This window comes from Protomyctophum bolini (genome assembly GCF_963924005.1).
Source record: "Protomyctophum bolini genome assembly, chromosome: 12".
Taxonomy (NCBI): Eukaryota; Metazoa; Chordata; class Actinopteri; order Myctophiformes; family Myctophidae; genus Protomyctophum; species Protomyctophum bolini.
In genome coordinates, this window is record NC_137873.1 from 28,410,099 (window position 1) to 28,432,477 (window position 22,379).

Below are 22,379 nucleotides of genomic sequence, written 5' to 3' on the forward strand. Positions count from 1 at the left end.
CCCATCTGACCACTTGCTTTCAATCTTTTCAATTGGACCAGGATCCAAAAAAGAAAAGAAAAAAGGTTGTGAAAGGGCATCCTCCAAAAGTAGCTGACCAAGCAGAGAAATATGACGAGTAAATGCATGAGAATGAATTACTGTATATCACTAGTCCAAAGGATTTGCACATACTGCTCACTTTCTCACTCTCAGTACTTTGTACGTTGTGTATAACTCTGCCATATAGCCCTATAATAGCTTCTGGTATTGTCTGGCTGCAGAATCAGTGTGTAAATGAAGGCCCTGTAGTTTAAAAGATGAAGGAATAACATCTTTATGTCGCTCTCCTGCCCAGGCTCTGAACTATGAGAACAGAAAGGCCCACACGCTCCACATCGAAGGCGCCAATAGCCACACTGACTCCCGCTTCTCACACCTGGGGCCCTTCAAGGACAGCACGTCGCTGCGGGTGATTGTTGGCGATGTGGACGAGCCGCCCATCTTCTCCATGGACTACTACATCATGGATGTTTATGAGAACTCCCCCGCCGGCACACAGGTTGGCACGGTGACCGCCGTGGATCCAGACAGCACCAACAGCGCCGTCAGGTACAGAACGATAACAAGGTTGGGGCCTGTGGGGGATGTTGTACCGCTTTATACAATGTTTCTCTCGGTTTCGGGAGCCAGTAAGAGAGAGAAAGAGAGTGTCTTGCATTTTGTGTGTGACCTCTGCTTTCTACTTTCTTTTGTGGAGTCCCGGTGTCCCTTTGCCACAATTATAAACACATTCTCACGTACAAGAAATGTCCAGGAATGTGACTTGGTAACAATGGTGCAGCGGGTACACAATAAGAACAACAAAATGGTTAGCACAGGAGCTGCAAACAGAGCAGGAGTGCATTATTTAATGTTTATAGAGACGAGATGAACAGAAACCGTTGAGACGTGAGGGAAAACGGTGCGACATAACATTTTGTTATGATAGCCTGTGGACCTTGCAGTGCCATAAATGCACTGAATGGCCTTAATTCACTAGCACTCGCATTACACCTATTGCTTGCTGAATGATTTAAAGGCTCATGTTTTGCTATCGCCTCATATCGCCCACACACTGCAGGTACTTCATAGAGAAGGATGAAGACAGGCATTTGTATTTCACTATCGGCGTGAGCAGCGGGGTCATCAGGGCCACTCAGAGTCTGGACAGAGAGGAGATGGCCTGGCACAACATCAGTGTGATGGCCGCAGAGGTTGGTAAGTTCACAGCAACAGGGAGTGCTATCAAACTTAAAATACAACTCAAAATAAACCAACAAACATAATTTATTATAATTTATTATTATTTAACAGTTCGACTGACAGTAAAGAAGGAATAGTAGACAGACCTTTATTGATTCCTGTGGGGACATTCAGGTGTCACCTCTCACACAAGGCCTACGTGGCCAGTTAAGACTGAGGTTATGCTTAGCGACCTACGTGGCCGGTTAAGACTGAGGTTAGGGTTTGCGACCTACGTGGCCGGTTAAGACTGAGGTTAGGGTTAGCGACCTACGTGGCCGGTTAAGACTGAGGTTAGGGTTAGCGACCTACGTGGGATAGTGTTAGTAATCGGTCGGACTAGCGGGACGTCGGAACAGAACAAGTATGTTACCGACGCAAAGAGGAACGGGAGTATCATTTGGGGCGCCTCCATGCATCGCTGCGTCTTTGCATCGTCATGTCGCTGGCAGCTTACATGGAACATTGCACAGCATGACGTATTTCCTCTCAAAACGGCAGACAAAATAAGAGCCTCCCGTTATATGATTAGTCAATTAGTCAAGTATACTTAAGTAGATTGACTAAAGCACATGACACGTACACCAAATCTCACTAACTGATGCTATGAAAATAATTTACCCAAAAATAGGAAACAGCGGCTCGAATAAAATAATTTGCGTAGACTGAGAGGGTCTCGACTCAGTCATGAGGAGGGTCATGATTGCGTGGCGGCCCGTCACAATATTGCATATAGGGGAAACACTGGCAGTCTTTCAGTATGCCTTTTGATCTATATTGACTTGTAAATGGGACCGGAATATTGCATGCTACAGTATAGTGACAAAAAATAACTAATTATATTCATATTTACTCCCAGAAATTGTGGGTTGGTGCTGCTCTGCAGAAGCAATCATTTCTGTGCAACATGAAAATGGAACATGGAAAGGCATTGCTATCATCACATCACATTATTTGTGATTGAAAGAACATTGCGTAGCTTTTTGTAAAGGCTCTAATCATGCTTCACTATGCCTTCATAAGTAAGCAGTTAGGTGCACAGAGTACAAACACAAACACTGATGTTGGCCTACAGAGCAACCGAAGGTATGGCACCTCCATATCTTCAAAGCCTGATCCAACCCTGCAACCCTTCCCGCTCAATCATCAGCTAACACAGGAAAGCTGTCAGAACCTTTTCTTAAAACATCCGGGACAACTTAATGTACCTGTAAATCACTCTGGATTACAATTGTAAAAAATATGTATTTTAGCCAAGCTTGACCCACTATCATGCTCGATATCACCTGTTTCAGATATAAGACTGTACTCTGTACAGTTGAATTGGTATGTTCTTCCTTTTCAAGCACATAGTATACAGCATTGCTATGGTGAACATCACCTTTACATTATGTTTCATACTCTCTTAACAATTAAATGTACCCTTTGAGTGATCTGCAGCAGTGCAGCTGGACAGAATTGCTTTTATCCTGGTCCCTAGCCCTGGAATGTGCTTCAGGGCAAACTGAACTTCAACTCTCTCATCTGTCTTTGTGATGTTAAAAGAACACTCAGATATTTTAACAACTTCCTGCCTTTGTTTCAGTGCCTAATTACAGTATGTCTCCTCTCCTGTATGGGTACTGTGTGTGTACTATAAGCCTTTTGACTCCATATTGATCTGTCTGCTATGTCTGTTTAGTATTTCGTAAAACATGTGTGCAATCAGAATCCCCCACCCACTACTACCACCACCTCCACTAACAAGCCACATGCCTTTTCATATCCCAAAACAATTATCGTCATCAGTTTGGATAGTTATAATTGCTTATTGTCCCTGGACGGCACACACCCAGAGAGAGGACAGAGGTATAGATAGGAGAGAGAGGGAGAGAGAGGGAGAGAGAGGGAGAGAGAGAGAGAGAGAGAGAGAGAGAGAGAGGAGAGAGAGAGAGAGAGAGAGAGAGAGAGGGAGAGAGAGAGAGAGAGAGAGAGAGAGAGAGAGAGAGAGAGAGAGAGAGAGAGAGAGAGAGAGGAGAGAGAGAGAGAGAGAGGGAGAGGGAGGGAGAGAGGGAGAGAGAGAGAGAGAGAGAGAGAGAGAGAGAGAGAGAGAGAGAGAGAGAGAGAGAGAGAGTTGTTTATTAATGAATGTGTAATGGTGTCTATATATAGCTCTTGAATGAGGTCTCAAGAAAACAGAGGTACTCCACCAGCCTCCACCCCGTGGAGAGTACAACCCACCATCCATCACCATCGACACTACCTGTCTAAGTGCAGTGAAGCAGTTCACATACTTGGGCTAGTGTAATTTCAAATGATGCTTCAATCTCAAATGACATTGACAATGGACTCTCAGTCCATTGTACGCTACTGTATGGCTCAGAATCCTGGGTCCTCTACAGGAAGCAGCTGAGGCTGCTTGAGTGTTTCCACCAACGTTGCCTGCATTCTATCTTAAACATCAGATGGCAGGACCGCATTACCAAGAGAGAGAGAGAGAGAGAGAGAGGTTCATTAATGAATGTGTAATGGTGTCTATATATATATAGCTCCTGAATGAGGTTTGAGCCCATATGATTTGATATGTTTGGATGAACTTGCACAGCTCTAGGCCCGTCAAATGAAGAGGTCTCCAGTGTATCATACTTGGTCCAACACCTAGCCCTAAGCCTTGTTTACATTACTATTTGTGACATTGTCTTTATTGTTCTATTTTGGATCTCATTGGGGCTTCCTGTAAAAGGAATCACATGTTGGAGATAGCTTTATTAATCTATTCGAGATAAGATATCATAACACATAATAAAGAAAGACTGTGGAAGGATGTTGAGATGACATACTTGACACAAGAAATATGACAATTTGGGGTTGGAGCGGAGTACTTTGGTAGAAGTTAAAACTAATAACTTGAGTTGAATCCCCCTTTTGAGATACAGTAGTGTGATGTAATACTACAGTATGCTACATGAGACACATCATGTAGCATCACAGGGATTATGGCCCGGCTGCTGAGGGATAGTCAATCAATTATTTTATTTTCCATCTTGCCCTCTCTTTCCGTTTCTTGCCGATGCTTATCTTGCCAATTACCCTTCCCCATACCCTTTACTGCACAATGGTCTGTGGCTAATGAACTGAGTGGGGTCATCGATAATTGCCAAGCTCAACCCTGGTGTTAAATTGCTAGGATTAATCACAGTGCCAAACCATCTCTTTACAGGGATATAGGTTAATTATTGGGAAATTAAAGGAGCACCAATCTCTTTAAAAATGTACAGATGCTATTCAACATGTTGCCCCTCCTGTTAAATCAGTGGGGATTAATTGCGGTGCCAGGCTCCTCTTTAAGTGGACAGAGGTTAATTGTGTAGTAATCAAGGGGGGATTGAGGATTTACATATGACTGCCAAAGAAAGTGTTTAAATTACTATTTGTGAGATTATCTTTATTTTGTTCTATTGAAACGGCCTTTGATGTGCCATCTTTGCGAAGTCTCCCTTGTAAAAGATCTGTAACTCATTTGGACTTTGGATGATGCATATTCAAGATAACGTACCAAGGCACAGTCAAACCTGTTTCTTCCTCAAAGTCAAACAGGACTGTTTGACTCTGAGGAAGTGTGGAGTCAGGAAGTGGAAATGTCGGTCATCCCTGCAAAATAATAAATACGTGCAAACCAGCGGAGTGCTGCAGTATTTTAAGTACCCAGGTATCATTCTCTCTGACATGAACATGCCCATGTCCGTCTCTACTGTGGGGCTTACAGCATTGACAATGTAGGCTACAGCACATGAATCCAAATTACACAACACACAACCACTGCACAGGGCTCACAGACTAGGGACTGCTATAAAGTTTACTAAAAGTTATTTGGACTGTTTTGGTTTGTGTGACTGAACTACTGTAGATATCGATATGTCGATATTTGCAACGTACAGAATGCCTGCAGACAGGTCAGTGCGCAGTTCAGCACCACTGACAGGAATATGTATTTTTGAGGGGCGCTAGCCCCTCCCAATGCATAGCTTTCCGAAATTACGTCATGTGGCAACCAAGTCTATGGACTTTAATGTTTATTTAGGGTAGTTACTAGTAGTTATCATGTATTTTTTTGCCAGTCAAGTCATGGACTTTATTGTTTGTTTAGGGCTGGTGAATGACAACGTAAGACGTCACCTGGCTGATATAAATACTACCCTCGCTGCGCCCCTCCTTACCTGCTGCTTCAAATTATTAGCATTTAATGTCAATAGCTACTGTATAGGAAGATTGGCACAGCAGCCTGTCAGTTCTGTTCATAACATGAAGCTGTCTAATATATATTTACTCACCATTGTTTTGGGCATCACACTGAGGTCCGTCCAGACGTATCACGAGGCATGATGTCACAAGGCGTGACCATATATGGAGACGTGATGTCACGAGGTGTGACCATATATGGAGGAGTGGGTGACTAACTGACGGACGGACGGAAGGGAGATGCAGGTTTTCATAGTGAATGCGACCTACGGTCGCAATTAACAGTATGTAATTCTAAATTAATGTAATGAATTGAGCCTATGTGGTCCTTCCCAAAATGACCATCTAGTGACAATCCTAAAACAGTGCTATTTTGTTCAGTTTGTACATTGAATCATTTTTCTGTTCAGACTTCATGTTGCTAAAACTGCATTTAAGCAGTCTCAAAAGCTGTCATAAAATGCATTCTTCAATTCCTAGAGAGATTTTGGAATGATGACACCATATCATTTTCATACAGAAGTGAACTTTCATACAGAAGTGAGTTTTAGGTTTGTAGACTGAGGGGGACTAACTTGACTAACAATGTTCTGTCAGACTTTCATGTTGGCATGCGATGAACAGATTGCATTTCTATGGAGGAGGTTGAGTCATATCCACACTCGCAACACCTACTGTCATAGTGACAGCTGTTATAGAAGGCACTACGATTAATGGACATATTTGGCAGTAACCTCGTGTCCAAGTATTTTGGAGAAGTTATGACAGATTGATGCTGACTGGATTTCTTTTTATATAATTCTATAATTTAGAGTAGCTAATATTGTTTTGCCCTTTTTCTCCACAATTTTAGTCATGACAATTGATTCCTTGTCACTGCTGTCGTATCCTACTGACTCACCTGTCAGTGAGGAGCCCCCTCCAGGAGGACATAGTCATAGGGCGCTCCATTTTCGTCACCGCTAAACCCCTTATCCCTAAACGTCTTTGCCTTCTTTGCTCACGTTGTGAGCTTGTAGACTGGCCATTTTAGTATTGTAAAATAGTAAAAAAAAAAGGCAAAGAAGTTTAGGGATAAGGGGTTTAGTGGTAACGAACATGGAGCCCATGAAGCTTTCATCCTACTCCTCCCGCCCAACACTCCCCGCTGACAGGTGCCGTCGCAGCCCGTAATACATGCAGTGACAGATATCACAGTCCCTACCCGGCTTCCCTCCCCCGAACACGGCCAATAGAGCGTTGCAGTCCTCCCCCGTTTCATTACGACCAGGAAATAATTCAAAAAGCTATTATTTAAAGATCTGTAAGCCTCGAACAAAGCCAACTCGGATGGTGACAAATCATGACAACAAACTTCTTTGTAATTATTTGTTCGGCCCAAAATATTGTGTTTGTTGTCATGATTTGTCACGATCCGAGTTGGCTTTGTTCGAGGCTTACAGATCTTTAAATAAGTACTTTTTGAAATGTCTATGGGAAAAATGCATGGGGTATGTCGTTGTCATGAAAGGGTGCGGGACTGCGACGCTCTATAGATGCACGCCCGACAAAGCCCACCACGGTGGATTCGAACCCTGGTGGGCAGGGACTTTACCACTGAGCCACCCAAGTGGCATGGCTAACTTGTATTATAATAACATTGCAAAACAGCCTTTTATGTCAAAACTGCCACTCTGTGGTTCCATTAGAGTATCATTACAAGGTGTGCCCAAGAGACCACTAACGAGTTCATAAACTCGACTAACGATCTTCATTCTGCCTGCATCCATTCCACTGAGCTGAGAGAATGCCATACACACCTCACTGCTTCAGTGAATCCAGCAATACAAAGAGAAAAAGGCAGCTTCTTCTGAGCCGATTATATTGTCTTCTTTGTTTTTTCACCCACTGCTTTCCTAAAACCTAAACTAAAATTGCCTAATGGGAGTGACGGCCACGTCACTATGACTCAGACATAACCATAAAGAAACCCCATGCGCCCCTATATAAGCATATATGGAGATCTGTTTGTCCAGAGCCACAGGTCCATATTAACCTGACTCAGGTCTGTTTGTCCAGAGCCACAGGTCCATATTAACCTGACTCCACCAGGTCTGTTTGTCCAGAGCCACAGGTCCATATTAACCTGACTCCACCAGGTCTGTTTGTCCAGAGCCACAGGTCCATATTAACCTGACTCCACCAGGTCTGTTTGTCCAGAGCCACAGGTCCATATTAACCTGACTCCACCAGGTCTGTTTGTCCAGAGCCCCAGGTCCATATTAACCTGACTCCACCAGGTCTGTTTGTCCAGAGCCACAGGTCCATATTAACCTGACTCCACCAGGTCTGTTTGTCCAGAGCCACAGGTCCATATTAACCTGACTCCACCAGGTCTGTTTGTCCAGAGCCACAGGTCCATATTAACCTGACTCCACCAGGTCTGTTTGTCCTCAGCCACAGGTCCATATTAACCTGACTCCACCAGGTCTGTTTGTCCAGAGCCACAGGTCCATATTAACCTGACTCCGCCAGGTCTGTTTGTCCAGAGCCACAGGTCCATATTAACCTGACTCCACCAGGTCTGTTTGTCCAGAGCCACAGGTCCATATTAACCTGACTCCACCAGGTCTGTTTGTCCAGAGCCACAGGTCCATATTAACCTGACTCCGCCAGGTCGCGGCAGCAGTGAGTGAAGTTCTCAAACTCTGCCCGAACCCGACGTGGCCCGACCGGTACCACTACCGACTCGACCCGTCGTCGCCTCGGGCTCAGTGATTTTCCGTGATTTTTTCTTTTTTCCTTCTCTTTTTCTCCTTTTTTCTATGAATGTAAAAATAGCAATTCTGTTATTTGTGTAATGTGTAGGTCTATGTATTTATTATAAAGAGGGCTGCGCTATCGGCGATTCACTTAATTGTGACAGGAGGAAGACGGAGGAATGGAGGCGGGGGGCTTTGATTACTGACTGTGCGCAGGCATGAGCAGAGAGAAGTGAACGGTGGGGTAGTTGTTTATATCACTGGCTGGCCTCTGGTTTGCGACGCACCAAATGAGCTTCAGTTCATATGCTAAATGTTTTATAAATCAATCGGATTATCACACAATAGCTGATTCAGCTATCGTGTGACTGCAACATGAAGAAAATAGTTGCACTGAGCCTCTCGTTAAACCCAGCTGGCTGCGATGAATAACCTAATCATTAGGCCTAATCAACGTCATATAGTCACCAACCGATCCATATAATTGTGTAGTGTATGATGACCATGCAATGTTACAGTCCACAGCAGGCTCCAGGCTATTTGATTTACAAAATGATTAGTATTATAACCGCCGTCCCTCGGTGCGGCAGCGCTCCTCGTTATATGTGCCCGATTTAAAATAACAGATCTCTAAGCTGTCGAGACACGCCATGAGCGGGATGGTTTGTAAACTTTGTAGGCTATGTTTGTTCTGAACCGAACAGGGTTGATACTTAGGGGTCTTGGACATAGCTGCTTCACTTCAGAGGAAACTAAGGGGAGCTACTCACCACCACTGGAAATGGAATCCATTAGAATTTTTTTAATTATATGGAAATGGTACATTGACAGTCTAACGTGAGCTACATAAATCCTTTATTTCGGCGATAAGTCCATTGAACTCCGTTCTCACTCTCACACAGACACACACTGTTATGGTAATTTTGGTAATTTTTAGGGTCGGGCCGAACTTCGGGCTGACCCAGTTAGAGCCGCGCCAGGCCGGGCCTTCATTTTTGGGCCCGTTGAGAACATTAGCAGTGAGTTCCTCCTCCTGCTCCCATCTGGTCCCTCTCGGGCAGAGACGATGTACGATGTAAACACAAGAATACAACTTGAAATTATTATGGAGATACGTATCAGAGTTTTGTCCCGCTGCTTCCGGTTCATCGTTTCTGCTTGAGCGAGACCAAATCAAGGTAGGAGGAGGGAACTTGTGAACTCAATACTGCTGCAATCCGGCGGAGTCCGGTTAGGTCGATATGCCCATATATGTCATTCGCATATATGAGACTGACCAACTTCAAACGGCATCGGCAAGGACTGTGGTGCATGTGGTCAAGTAGTTTAGATATGCAGCTGTCCATAATTGGAGGTCAAAGTGTACCTGAACAAGACACTTAACCCCTAACTGCTCCCTCCTCCGCACTCCTCTATGGGCAGCACTCAGCTGGGTGGAGCTGACAACTGAAGTTGTAGGTATACGTGACTGTACAAGCCGTTTGTACTTCTACATGCATGGCTTAATCTTTGAGACAAGCGTTTGCTACTGGCAGGATCAACCAGGTAGGCCTCCTGTCCCGCCGCCACGGGACTCTCACAAATAATAATAATTTAAACCAAAATGTCTAACCATCCCTGACCAATCAGGGCATGCTTTTTGGATAAAAGCAGGTACAAAAGATAAATCACACGTTAAGGATAAGTAAACCCCCCTCCCTGCCTGATAGGATCATTACACAGCGTTGTGATGTCACGGCCCACAGTGTTACAAAGGTACACAACAACATAATCCATTCCATCCCCAAAAAGCCAGCCAGCCGGGAGAGATCGATGAAATAGCTGGGTGGTCGGTGACCACCCACCCATGCACGGCAGGAGGAAGAGAGACGGACATGAATGACGGTGGTACTGTGAGGTGAGGGGGAAGAGACCATAACAGGACGAGGTGCAGAGACAATATTGCGTGGGAGAAGTTAGTATTCTGATTGACAGTTTATCATGAGTTCGTCATGATTCACCAGGAGCATGCGTGGCTTTGCCATATTTATATAAATATTTTTGGGAAAACGAATGGCCTGTGGATCTGTGGAACCACAAAATGGCTGCTACTGCTATTATGGGCTCAGATCCATGCCAATATTATCTGTGTGTTCGTAAAAGAAAATGCGTAAAAAAACAATCCGTAAAAGAAAAATGCGTAAAAAAACAATCCGTAAAAGAAAAATGCGTAAAAAAACAATCTGTAAAAGAAAAATGCGTAAAAAAACAATCTGTAAAAGAAAAATGCGTAAAAGTTACAGATGCTTTTTTTGGTTCCCCAGTGATATCACTGCCAAAATTCACATGACGGCTGAGAGCCAATCACTTACGAACAGAAAAAAAGACAACCTAAATTACGAATGCTTTTTTTGGTTCCCCAGTGATATCACTGCCAAAAATCACATGACGGCTGAGAGCCAATCACGTGAGGCCTTTTCCTCTACCCAATCAAAAAGCTCCATAAGTCTGCCTGGCAACTGAGGTTGCCATGTTTGTCTGGGGCTACGTTATAAGTATAAGTATAAGTTTATGAGTTACAAGTTTAGCTATATTATATCCATATCTTGTCTTAAAACAACCACTCAATGGCATTATTGACTAATTCATTATTTTATAATGATATATATATGATATATATATATATATATATATGATATATGATAGCAGCCTCATCATACTATCATCATCATCACATCATCATATCATATCATATCATATCATATCATCATATCATATACTATATATATATATATATACTATAATTAGTGAATCACTGCCTGCACCAATCGCTCCCACTTTTCACACGGGGGGGCAATATCGCACAACGGGCAAGGGCTAGTATAAAATAGTAATACATAACTTAAAAATATATATTTAATCTGGGACTGGGCTTTCCTGTCTATAGGTTTAGCTATATATCCATAATATCTTGAATTAAAACAACCAGTCAATTACACAAATTCGTTATTTTAGTAGCCTAAAATAAATAAAATAAATTCAGCTATATATCCAATATCCATATGATATTAAAACAATCGGCAAATAGGCTATATCCTAATTTCTGCACACAGGCATCATTATTTTCGTTCTGACGATTAAGTAAGGCATTGTATAATTTCACCACAGGGAGACGCTGTACGTCTTGCTCACTGTCTCATGCACACACCACCCGCACCCCCCCCCCCCTGCCTGAAACAGGATGTGACGTTCTCCCTCAGCTGCTGTCGGTTTGTGTAGCCTAATTTGTTTGTTCCAAGCCACTCTATGGGGAGAAGCCTTTAGCCGCGAGCGAGCATGGTTCCTGACTAGATAGGTGAAGACTTCTTCTTCTTTGGCGATTTTTATCATACTAGATTGGAACGCCCATAAACGTCACATCCTGTTTCAGGCAGGGGGGGGGGGGGGGGGGGGGGTGCGGGTGGTGTGTGCATGAGACAGTGAGCAAGACGTACAGCGTCTCCCTGTGGTGAAATTATACAATGCCTTACTTAATCGTCAGAACGAAAATAATGATGCCTGTGTGCAGAAATTAGGATATAGCCTATTTGCCGATTGTTTTAATATCATATGGATATTGGATATATAGCTGAATTTATTTTAGGCTACTAAAATAACGAATTTGTGTAATTGACTGGTTGTTTTAATTCAAGATATTATGGATATATAGCTAAACCTATAGACAGGAAAGCCCAGTCCCAGATTAAATATATATTTTTAAGTTATGTATTACTATTTTATACTAGCCCTTGCCCGTTGTGCGATATTGCCCCCCCGTGTGAAAAGTGGGAGCGATTGGTGCAGGCAGTGATTCACTAATTATAGTATATATATATATATATAGTATATGATATGATGATATGATATGATATGATATGATATGATGATGTGATGATGATGATAGTATGATGAGGCTGCTATCATATATCATATATATATATATATATATATCATATATATATAATTATAAAATAATGAATTAGTCAATAATGCCATTGAGTGGTTGTTTTAAGACAAGATATGGATATAATATAGCTAAACTTGTAACTCATAAACTTATACTTATACTTATAACGTAGCCCCAGACAAACATGGCAACCTCAGTTGCCAGGCAGACTTATGGAGCTTTTTGATTGGGTAGAGGAAAAGGCCTCACGTGATTGGCTCTCAGCCGTCATGTGATTTTTGGCAGTGATATCACTGGGGAACCAAAAAAAGCATTCGTAATTTAGGTTGTCTTTTTTTCTGTTCGTAAGTGATTGGCTCTCAGCCGTCATGTGAATTTTGGCAGTGATATCACTGGGGAACCAAAAAAAGCATCTGTAACTTTTACGCATTTTTCTTTTACAGATTGTTTTTTTACGCATTTTTCTTTTACAGATTGTTTTTTTACGCATTTTTCTTTTACGGATTGTTTTTTTACGCATTTTTCTTTTACGGATTGTTTTTTTACGCATTTTCTTTTACGAACACACAGATAATATTGGCATGGATCTGAGCCCATATGCTATGCCCTATAAAGTGTGTGTGTGTGTGACAGAGAGAGAGAGGGGGGGGGGGGGTGGAGGGGAGTGAAGGGGCAAAGACAGGGCAGAAAGATGAGAATGGGAGAGACGTGTTAGAGAGGGGACATTGAGATTGATTGGGAAGAATGAGGTCATTGCATTCATAATGCAAGTAAAGATGACACATGGGTCATGACACAGTCCTACCATAGCTATCATACGTCTTTATGAATTCAAAAGTCTTCATGGAAATTGGAAGAGGATCTTTTACATTTTACATGGTGCTTCTCAATGGAACAGCTTAGATACAACAATTATATTCACTACGATTTGAGAAAGTTTAAATATATAAAAAACATGGCTGTTGGATAAGGTACTGTATGTGTATTAGCCGTTTTACGGCCAGCATTAATTAATCTATCGCGCATTGCCAAGGTTGTATCGCGCGCAACCCTTATTTTGAAGAGCCAAATATCTGTAACCGGATGTTGCAATGACAAAATGCTGTGTGTGGTGTCTTGACCGGTTGTTGTTCTTTCGGTTACTATGGTTCTGCATGGCGGGCTGCGTGTTTGTTTTTTGTAAATTATAAAGCTATGACTGCCACACACATAGATTGTCACCTTTGTTTGTGAGAGGACTAATGGCAATACGCCTGGGATGTTTTATCCTCAAATGTTTTTAATGCATGATTTGTGTGGTATTTGCAAATAAAAATTACTAAACTAAACATGTTTTCACAACTAAGAAAAAAAGACAAACCTACTACGGATGTTGCATCATCCTACAGTCAAATCAAGCCATGTTAAAATGCTTTTCTTTATTTCTTTTCACTCACAACTGATGAAATCTGATGAAACTTGAGTTGAAATAGGCCAAAATCTAAACAAACATTTTAGATTCAGCAACATCTCACTGACACACACACACACACACACACACACACACACACACACACACACACACACACACACACACACAGACACACAGGTTAGTGTTACATACTTACTATATTTTATGATTATCCTATATTAAAAAAAGGACCGGACAGTGGCAGCGGGCGTCAGCCATAACCATGTAAAGACCAATGCAGCTACACCCGAACATACGGAGTGTTTTGTCTAACCTCAATGTGTCGTCATGGCATCAGGTGCAAACAAATCAGTCAGCTCCATATATGGGCACAAAAGGGACATCGCTCTTAGTTATATTGCCCTCTTTCACATTCTAACTACAGTATTGTACCGTAAATCGAAATCTTTTCAAATTTGAATGTGACAGCTCCGCCCTCTGTGGCGCTAGTTAGAATTTTTATATCCAACTCATATGAAGGATCGCTTGGATTCATTATGTTGGTGGTGTCAAAGCTTGAATTAAATTATTGGGTATTAAAACACACTTCACACTAGTGTCAAGGTCCACAGTAGTAGTACCCCATATCGTTAATAAATATAGATACTGCAATGCACGCACGCACACACACACACACACACACACACACACACACACACACACACACACACACACACACACACACACACACACACACACACACACACACACAGGCTAGGCTAGTTGTCACACTGTTCCTTATTTTTCTACTTCTATGCGCCACTATTGTACTTTGACATTTTTGCAATATTTCATGAGTTCATGACGAAACTTTCAAAGGAGAGATTCTCATTCTAGTGCTAGTGCTTTCCTCACACCTCCACTCCACAAACCTTTTCTACCGTAGCAGGAATATATCGCTCACATCAGGTCATCCAATTATCCAATCGCCTTGCTGCCTGTTTGAGGGAATGCATCACTAAACCACGCACCTCTCCTCACAGGTAAAGTAGGCCAAACTGAGTCAAGCTGAACAAAATGGAATTCGGCTAAATTAAAAGGAGTGACTTCTGACTCTTTGGCTGCCTGGATTCTGCCTGGCAGTGCCACTACCAATCCCCCAGAGACACACTTTCAGACAAGCACGCAAAGTACCCACATTTACACTTGAGGTGCAAAAACACACAGTTACAACGCACACATACTGTACTGTATGGCACACTTACACATTCTGTTAAGTGTGCCATACTGTGGCTATACTGTGTACATACTGTACAAGACATACAGTAGACACATACATGGATGGTGCAGCACAGAGGGGATCTGACCTTAATTGGTGTGAAGAGGGAACGGAGAGGGAAGGGGGTTAGCGGTACACTACATGCTTCATAAGTGCCTGCGTCGCTGTGATCTGCCATATCTGCTATTAGCCCCACAGGACATGCAGAGTATAATCATAATGTTTAGCTGCACCCACAGCAAAGCACTTCCACTTAGACGGGGACCAAATGGGTTTGCCTCCGTAACACAATTACTGGATGTGTGTACCCTTCTGTGGCATTTTAAGACTTTCATTTGAACAGAAGCCCTGCTGTGAAGATTGACTTGAGGCTAAGTGGCTGTGGAATGAATGGCAACAGGCTGGAAAGATGAACAAACGTTTCGGGAATGTTTAATGTTGTTCAGTCATTTTGTATCACAACAGAAAAACGTTTAATTTATGATCAATTGTATAAATTAAAGGGAAACTTCATTTTGTGACATCTTGCATGCAAACTTCTACTTCGTACAGCCTTCATGTTGTCAGTATTCCCACTGTGTTCAAAAACAGACAAAATTATTACCCGGTTTGCTTAATTATCAGTTACAAGGAACTTTTAATGGGGCACATCCTCCAAACAACAGAGCCAAGACTACAGAACACACTGAGAGAGAACATTTGTTTGACATACAGGTAGAGAGATTCTGTCACAGTATAAGCCCATAGGTCAGAAGCATATATCTCCTGTTTCTGAAGTGTGAGGCAGCTTGATGTACAAGTACACCCTCTGGACATGACACTAGTATGTGTGGTAGTATATATATCTTGATGTTGAGGGATTGAAGGAGGTATTGTTATAGTATTTGGTATGACTTGGCTGGGGAATGAACCACAACCTGCCATTCTCAGCGTGGATACTAACCACTAGGCCACTAGGCTGCATGTACAATAGGAGGGAGTAAATCTCGGTGAGTTGAATATGACTTTGTTCATAATTGCTGTCAATTTGCTTTGCTGAACACAATACAATGCTGCTCCTTTTGTAATGAAATTATAGTAGGCCTACGCTCAATCTGAGATATTTCACTGTTGACGGTGGATACAACAACTACTGTATATAACCTTGATTCATATTATTACAATGGCTCTCAAATGGATAATTAGAATACATTCACATTTGAATTTATTAGCTGAATATCTGATCCAGAAATGAGCAAGGAGTTTTTATGTCCTGCTCAGGCAGATTTGGCTAGACTGTTGGCCGGCCATGCACGGGGGATGCACTGTGTGGATAGGGAGCTGTAACCTTTTGGTTGTTGAGTCATCTTTCTGAGCTCTGAGCTATGTTAAGTCATAAATAATCAAAGAAATAAACTATCACTCACCCTGCTTCCATTCCACTAAGATTCAGTTTCTTACTTGTAATTCCTGCACCCATGCAACAAAACCACTCGTGTTCTTTTTTTTGCATTTTAGCTGGTCTTCCTCAACGTACCTTAGGGATAGAGACAGTTTTCTTATGCCTAGATACTTCCCACCAGCTAGACCAGTGGTTCTCAAGCTTACTTAAGTGTACCCCCACTGCAATATTTATGTTTCCTAGCTGAGTGACTTTGTGTATGTTAGTTTCTAGATTTCTGACAAAAGCAATATTAATTGAAAACGGTGCCCTGCACACCTTTGTCCAACTCCCACATACTGTAAAAGCACCTCTCCAGAACTAACGGAGCTATTGAATGACAATTAATAACAAACTGAAAACAAAACTTAAGTGTCACGGGGCAACCCGTGCCCTATAGACAGAAGACGCCACAATGTGAAACTGAACATTACAAACGCACACTGCACAGCTGCTTCCATTACTTGACTGTCATCAAGCTCCTTGGAGGTGTGGCTATGTGTAGCATCATATACTTATCTGTGTTGCCTAATGCTATCATAATTGTTTTGTGTTTGATGTGATGCCTTGGAAAACATTCAGACTCTATGAAGGAAATGTGTAATTGTATAGTTGGTCTAACTCATGGGTCATGGTTTACCTTGTTTGAGTATAGATTGGTCCAATTACTAATCATTGTGGGTGGGTCTGGTGAATCATGACAAATGTCAATCAGAATACTATGCAATATGCAATATTGTCTCTGCACCTCGTCCCGTTATGATCTCTTCCCCCTCACCTCACAGTACCCCCGTCATTCATGTCCGTCTCTCTTCCTCCCGTCGTGCATCATGGGTGGTATTATATAAGGGAGGCTTGTGGAAATGTTTGGGAGGGGAATCCTGAGTGGAAAATGTTCAGTTTTGCTTGAGACTAACAAAGGAGACAACTCCAGGGGAGAGCTGCCAGGGCATTACAGGAAGGCATAGTTTTCAGTTTATTAAGTTCTTGGTTTGTTGTTTTTCCTTAGTTTAGTTGTCAGGTGTTCATTTCTTACTTTCTGTTATTTGAAAGTGTATTGTTGATAAGTCTTTATTCTGGAAGTATTGTTTTTGCCTGCACAGTCTAATACAGCATGGGTCGTTCACTCTGTGTTTTGAGGTAAATAAAATACAAAAAAAGATCTGCATTCTTGGACTGTCGATTCTTGGAGCCTTGGCCTTTCGGGCAACTTTACATTAAGTATAAAAGCAGACATTATTTGCCCAACCGCTCTAGCTAAGGGAACTGGGCAGTGGACAGCTCCACACAGCAGGCCAAAATGATGATAGGAAACCATGGAAGGTATGGTGATAATTACACTAGTGAATTTGTTTTATGTTTTAATTATAAGTAAATTGGGAGAGGAACATTTGGACGCCTGCACCAAATTCTAGCAAGCCATTTATGACTTTTAGGGGGCCCTTGGTGCGGCCTTGAACAGACACAGTCTATGAAATGTAATTGAGCATGGTTTACTATTTCCACTGGGTGTTCCTTATAAACAGGGGAAGAAAATAATTAAACTGGCTGTTCTTCAAAATGGAGAGATGCTGCAAAACACCAACACATGTTTTCTTGCCTTTCTTTTTAGATAACCCTCGTCTAGTGAGCCATGTTCCTGTGACAATCCAGGTGTTAGATGTCAACGACAATGTTCCTTCCATCGCCGGGGGCGGTGATGACATTATTGTGTGTCAGAGCACCAAAAATGCACAGGTAGGTGACGGTGTCTGCAATGCAAGTTCTGAAGATATCTTCCCTGTAAAGTTCTGTAACATAAACAGGAGGTTTACAACTGCTGTAGAACATTTATGTCCTGCTGTCTTGAGGAATACTAGCATAAATACAAAATACTGAGCTTTCTAATATTATCTTTGTACTCATATAATCACATATTCAGAGAGATAAATGTACCTTACCAAAATCAGTTTTTGTTTAAAATGCCTTTAAAGTGCCCCTGGCATTTAAATGCAATTATACTAAATCTATTGGCAAGGTTGTGCTATGCTCTACTACTATAAATGATGGGAATCAACATTTGAGATTGGTCCATCCATCCGTCTTCAACCGCTTATCTGGAGTGGCGGGGGGCAACAGTTCCAGCAGATTAGCTCCCAGGGTTGAAAACAGTGAATCTGTACTTTAACATGGAGCTGATTTATCTATACTTGTATAGATACTGTATGCACATGCTTGGGAAATAATAATGAATCTGGTGCCCTTTCTAGCCCTTTTTATCTTGTATACCATGTGCTACCGCAGCAAATCAGTTCTGTCCATCCAGTCATCCACCTTCTGTATCCCCCATTGCTTTATCTCGCAATTCCCTTCCCCGTGCTTTACACACTTGGTCCGATGCATCTCCCTCCGTCCTCTTCTGTCTCAAACGAAGCAGCCTTACAAACTTTCTATCTGGACACATATGCACTGCACATCCATGGAATCACCCTTTTATCCCCCCCTGTCTTCTATGCCGGTGTTTTTCTACACTTTTACTTGCCCAATGGCATTGGGCAAGTAAAACATTAAAGGCACACCTGTATAGTATACGTAGTGAAAGCAGACACATTTACAAGCTCACACAACTTTTATAATAATAATAATAACAATAATAATACATTACAAACTGTCACCAATGATGAAATGTCAATGATGGTAGGGATGCCAGATTGAAAGTGGTTAAAACATCCTTAATTTGCCTCCATATTGGGAAAAGAGTGTGAAACATTTCTCTAGTTGTGTACGTTTGTCACAAAATCTCAAGGAACGACAGTGGTGAACACCGGTTTGTAACCACCGAACACTTCTGACAACGCAAGTGACGAGCGTCGAGCGCTCAAACACGTGCACTGACAACACAAACATTCTCGTCCTCCCGTTTCCATCCCCTCTCACTGTCTCTCGCCCACCCTACTCGCATGCATTTTGCATGCGCACACATGCGCAAACCCATCCGTTCCCCTTTTGTTGTGTGTCTGACACCATCAGTGGTGGATTTATCAGGCAAGCTGCAGACTTTGCAGCCTCTTGAACCCATAAATTATTCAAGCAGCGGTGCGTGGCTATATGCCTCCACAGCCAGTCCCGAGATAACAGCGGCAGAGACGATCATATTAAACCTCAACATCGGGCTGCTCATCACCAACCCCCTTCTCTCCTCTCCTCTCCTCCTCCTCTACTTTACCTGACCATCCTCTTCATCACCAACCCCCTTCTCTCCTCTCCTCTCCTCCTCCTCTACTATACCTGACCATCCTCTTCATCACCAACCCCCTTCTCTCCTCTCCTCTCCTCCTCCTCTACTATACCTGACCATCCTCTTCATCACCAACCCCCTTCTCTCCTCTCCTCTCCTCCTCCTCTACTATACCTGACCATCCTCTTCATCACCAACCCCCTTCTCTCCTCTCCTCTCCTCCTCCTCCTCTACTATACCTGACCATCCTCTTCATCACCAACCCCCTTCTCTCCTCTCCTTCCTCCTCCTCTACTATACCTGACCATCCTCTTCATCACCAACCCCCTTCTCTCCTCTCCTTCCTCCTCCTCTACTATACCTGACCATCCTCTTCATCACCAACCCCCTTCTCTCCTCTCCTTCCTCTTCTCCCCCCTCCTCTACTATACCTGACCATCCTCTTCGCTCATAAAAAGTGTTTATCATCCCTCATTCAGATTTGGCCCACGCTGTGAAGCAAAGCACGAACGCTCAGATCCGTATCACAGCAATAGCTCTCTCCTGGCGCATCATAAACGCACGCATGCACACACACACACGCACACACACACACACACACACACACGCACACACACACACACACACACACACACACACACACACACACACACACACACACACACACACAGGCATGCATGCATGCATATGGAACCACACAAACAACTATTTCACACTATCTCTCATTATAATCTGTCTCCTACTGTACATATCTCTCTCTCTCTCTCTCTCTCTGCCCCCCCCTCTCTCTCTCTCTCTCTCTCTCCCTCTCCCTCTCCCTCTCTCTCTCTCTCTCTCTGCCCCCCCTCTCTCTCTCTCTTTCTCTCTCTCTCATCCCCTCTTGCTATACTTTTATCCCTGAACTGCAGTGTGTATGTAATTATGTAATAGGCATGTGTCTGCAACTGTGTCAGTTAGCTTGGCTGGAAGCGACAGACAATGCATGCAAACATAGAAGATGTCAAGGGGTAACACTCTTCCTTTTTTACTTTCTTCTCCCCAGCATTGCACAAAATTAAGCCCAGGAATTTAGCTCTGGTCTCATGTGTGCAAAGGTTGAGGAGGGGCAACTACAGTACATGCTCATATTCATGCCTTCATTGTTTCCTGCCTTTTATACATTAACCCATGAAGACCTGATGCCAATTCAACACATTTAATGTCAAGGACTCTCAAAATTATATCATCTCAAAATGTTTTGTTCCAGAGATTTCCAGAAGCAAAGATTTTAGTTAATAATGTTCGCTCTAAAAATATATATATCCCTATATTCAAAGTACACATTTTTACTCAGTGACACGCTATCCAGCAGCTTTTGATTATCTCTGAACATCCGTCCATCCGTCCAGAGCTAAGTCGGGTGGCGGTGGCTCAGGGGTAGAGTGGCCGGATGGGAGCTGCAAGGTTGCCAGTTCGAACCTGGGCTCCCCCAGAGTTAGTGTCGAGGTTTCCTTGAGCAAGACACTGAAAACACTCAATTGCTCCCGATGTGCAGGTTGGTGCCTTGCATTGGTTTTCTCTGTCATCGGTGTATGAATGAATGGGTGAATGTAATGTGCATGTACTGTATCTATGTAAAGCGCCTTGGATAAAGGCGCTTTATAAATGCACCATTTAAGTCAGTCAGTCAGTCAGCACCACATTTCTTGTCTGTACGTACTGTAGGTCTGTTATGTCCCCACAAAAGTAGATATTCTTCTTGTGACCACCGCACTCTGACTTCTGGTGCGTTACCAGTTGCGTGTGTTACGCCACAAAAGTAGACCAATCACTGCTCATGCAACTACTGTATGTGCATGACATCACGAGACAGAAACAACAGAGTGCCCAGTGTAACTCACCGAAGCGTGACATTGTTACTGTATATAGAGCAGGGGTTCTCAATGTTTTATGGCTGGGGACCCCCGGAAATGCTAATTATTAAACATTTGCTTCTAATTAATGGAATTTCTTTGATTTTTCTTTAATAATTAAAAACCAAATGTACACAAACCCACTGTTTGGGAAACCCCAGAAAATGACAAGCAAGTTAATAATTCATAGAACCGCTTTGTGATGTCTGTGGCTTTGTTCATGAGCTGCACATCTAGAGACAGGCTACATCTAAAGACTGAGGGAAGCCACACAACCTTGTGTTGTGTTTTTCTTTGCTTTTGCCGTTTTGTGCATCAATGCTGGATGGCCGGCGCTGTAGTGTAGAGGATGTAGAAAGAGATTTTAGTGTTGCATCATTTATTTTGCATTTAAAGTGTCTTGCTTGTTGACAAGCCACGGTCAAGTTCCTGCTGCAACCGTGTCCAGGTTTCATTGTCCCTGTTTCTGTGTATCCATAGATGTCCTGCCTATTTGTACACTTACTCTTTATTAATTCATCTTTCCCACTGTTCAGTTTTTAGTACTATATGGGAAAATGAGGTGAGATTTGGTAGGAACTTCAACCGCTTATCCGTAGTCGGGTCACGGGGGCAAGCTCCACCAGAGAGCTCCAGACTTCCCTCTCTCTAGTTTGATGTTCCTTCTTCTCATTTCCGTCTGCAGCTGATAGCTGTGGAATTCAGGTTTGTCAAACTAAGCGTGTACAAACCATAACATCCAACAGTAAATGGGATAACTTCAGTATCTCAGATCAAATCAGAATATCCCAGGTAGGCGCTACCAGCATTAGAGGAATACTCAACATTTAGGGTACTGGTGCGTGGGTAAATGTGCTCATTTGGGAAAGACACTGAACCCTTGAGATCCTTTAAGCTGCTTGGTATAAGAGCTTCATCTAGATGCCTAAACCAATTAATTTGTCCATTAAATGTTCCACAACATTTAAAGTCTGGGTGTTAGGCAACAACATATTCCACATGGCTGAGTTTAAGTAATAGCAGATGAAGTATTG

At 42.7% G+C, this 22,379-nt stretch overlaps 1 protein-coding gene across 1 annotated transcript in view; it reads left to right on the forward strand.

Annotated features, from left to right (window-relative positions):
* Positions 1–22,379, forward strand: part of LOC308326194 (cadherin-18-like) — a 133,581-nt gene that overhangs the window by 82,040 nt on the left and 29,162 nt on the right. The window contains exons 6-8 of the mRNA XM_080779002.1: positions 338–591; positions 1,103–1,239; positions 17,849–17,973. Of these exons, the coding sequence (XP_080635128.1) occupies positions 338–591; positions 1,103–1,239; positions 17,849–17,973 (516 nt within the window). The remainder of the gene's footprint in view (positions 1–337; positions 592–1,102; positions 1,240–17,848; positions 17,974–22,379) is intronic.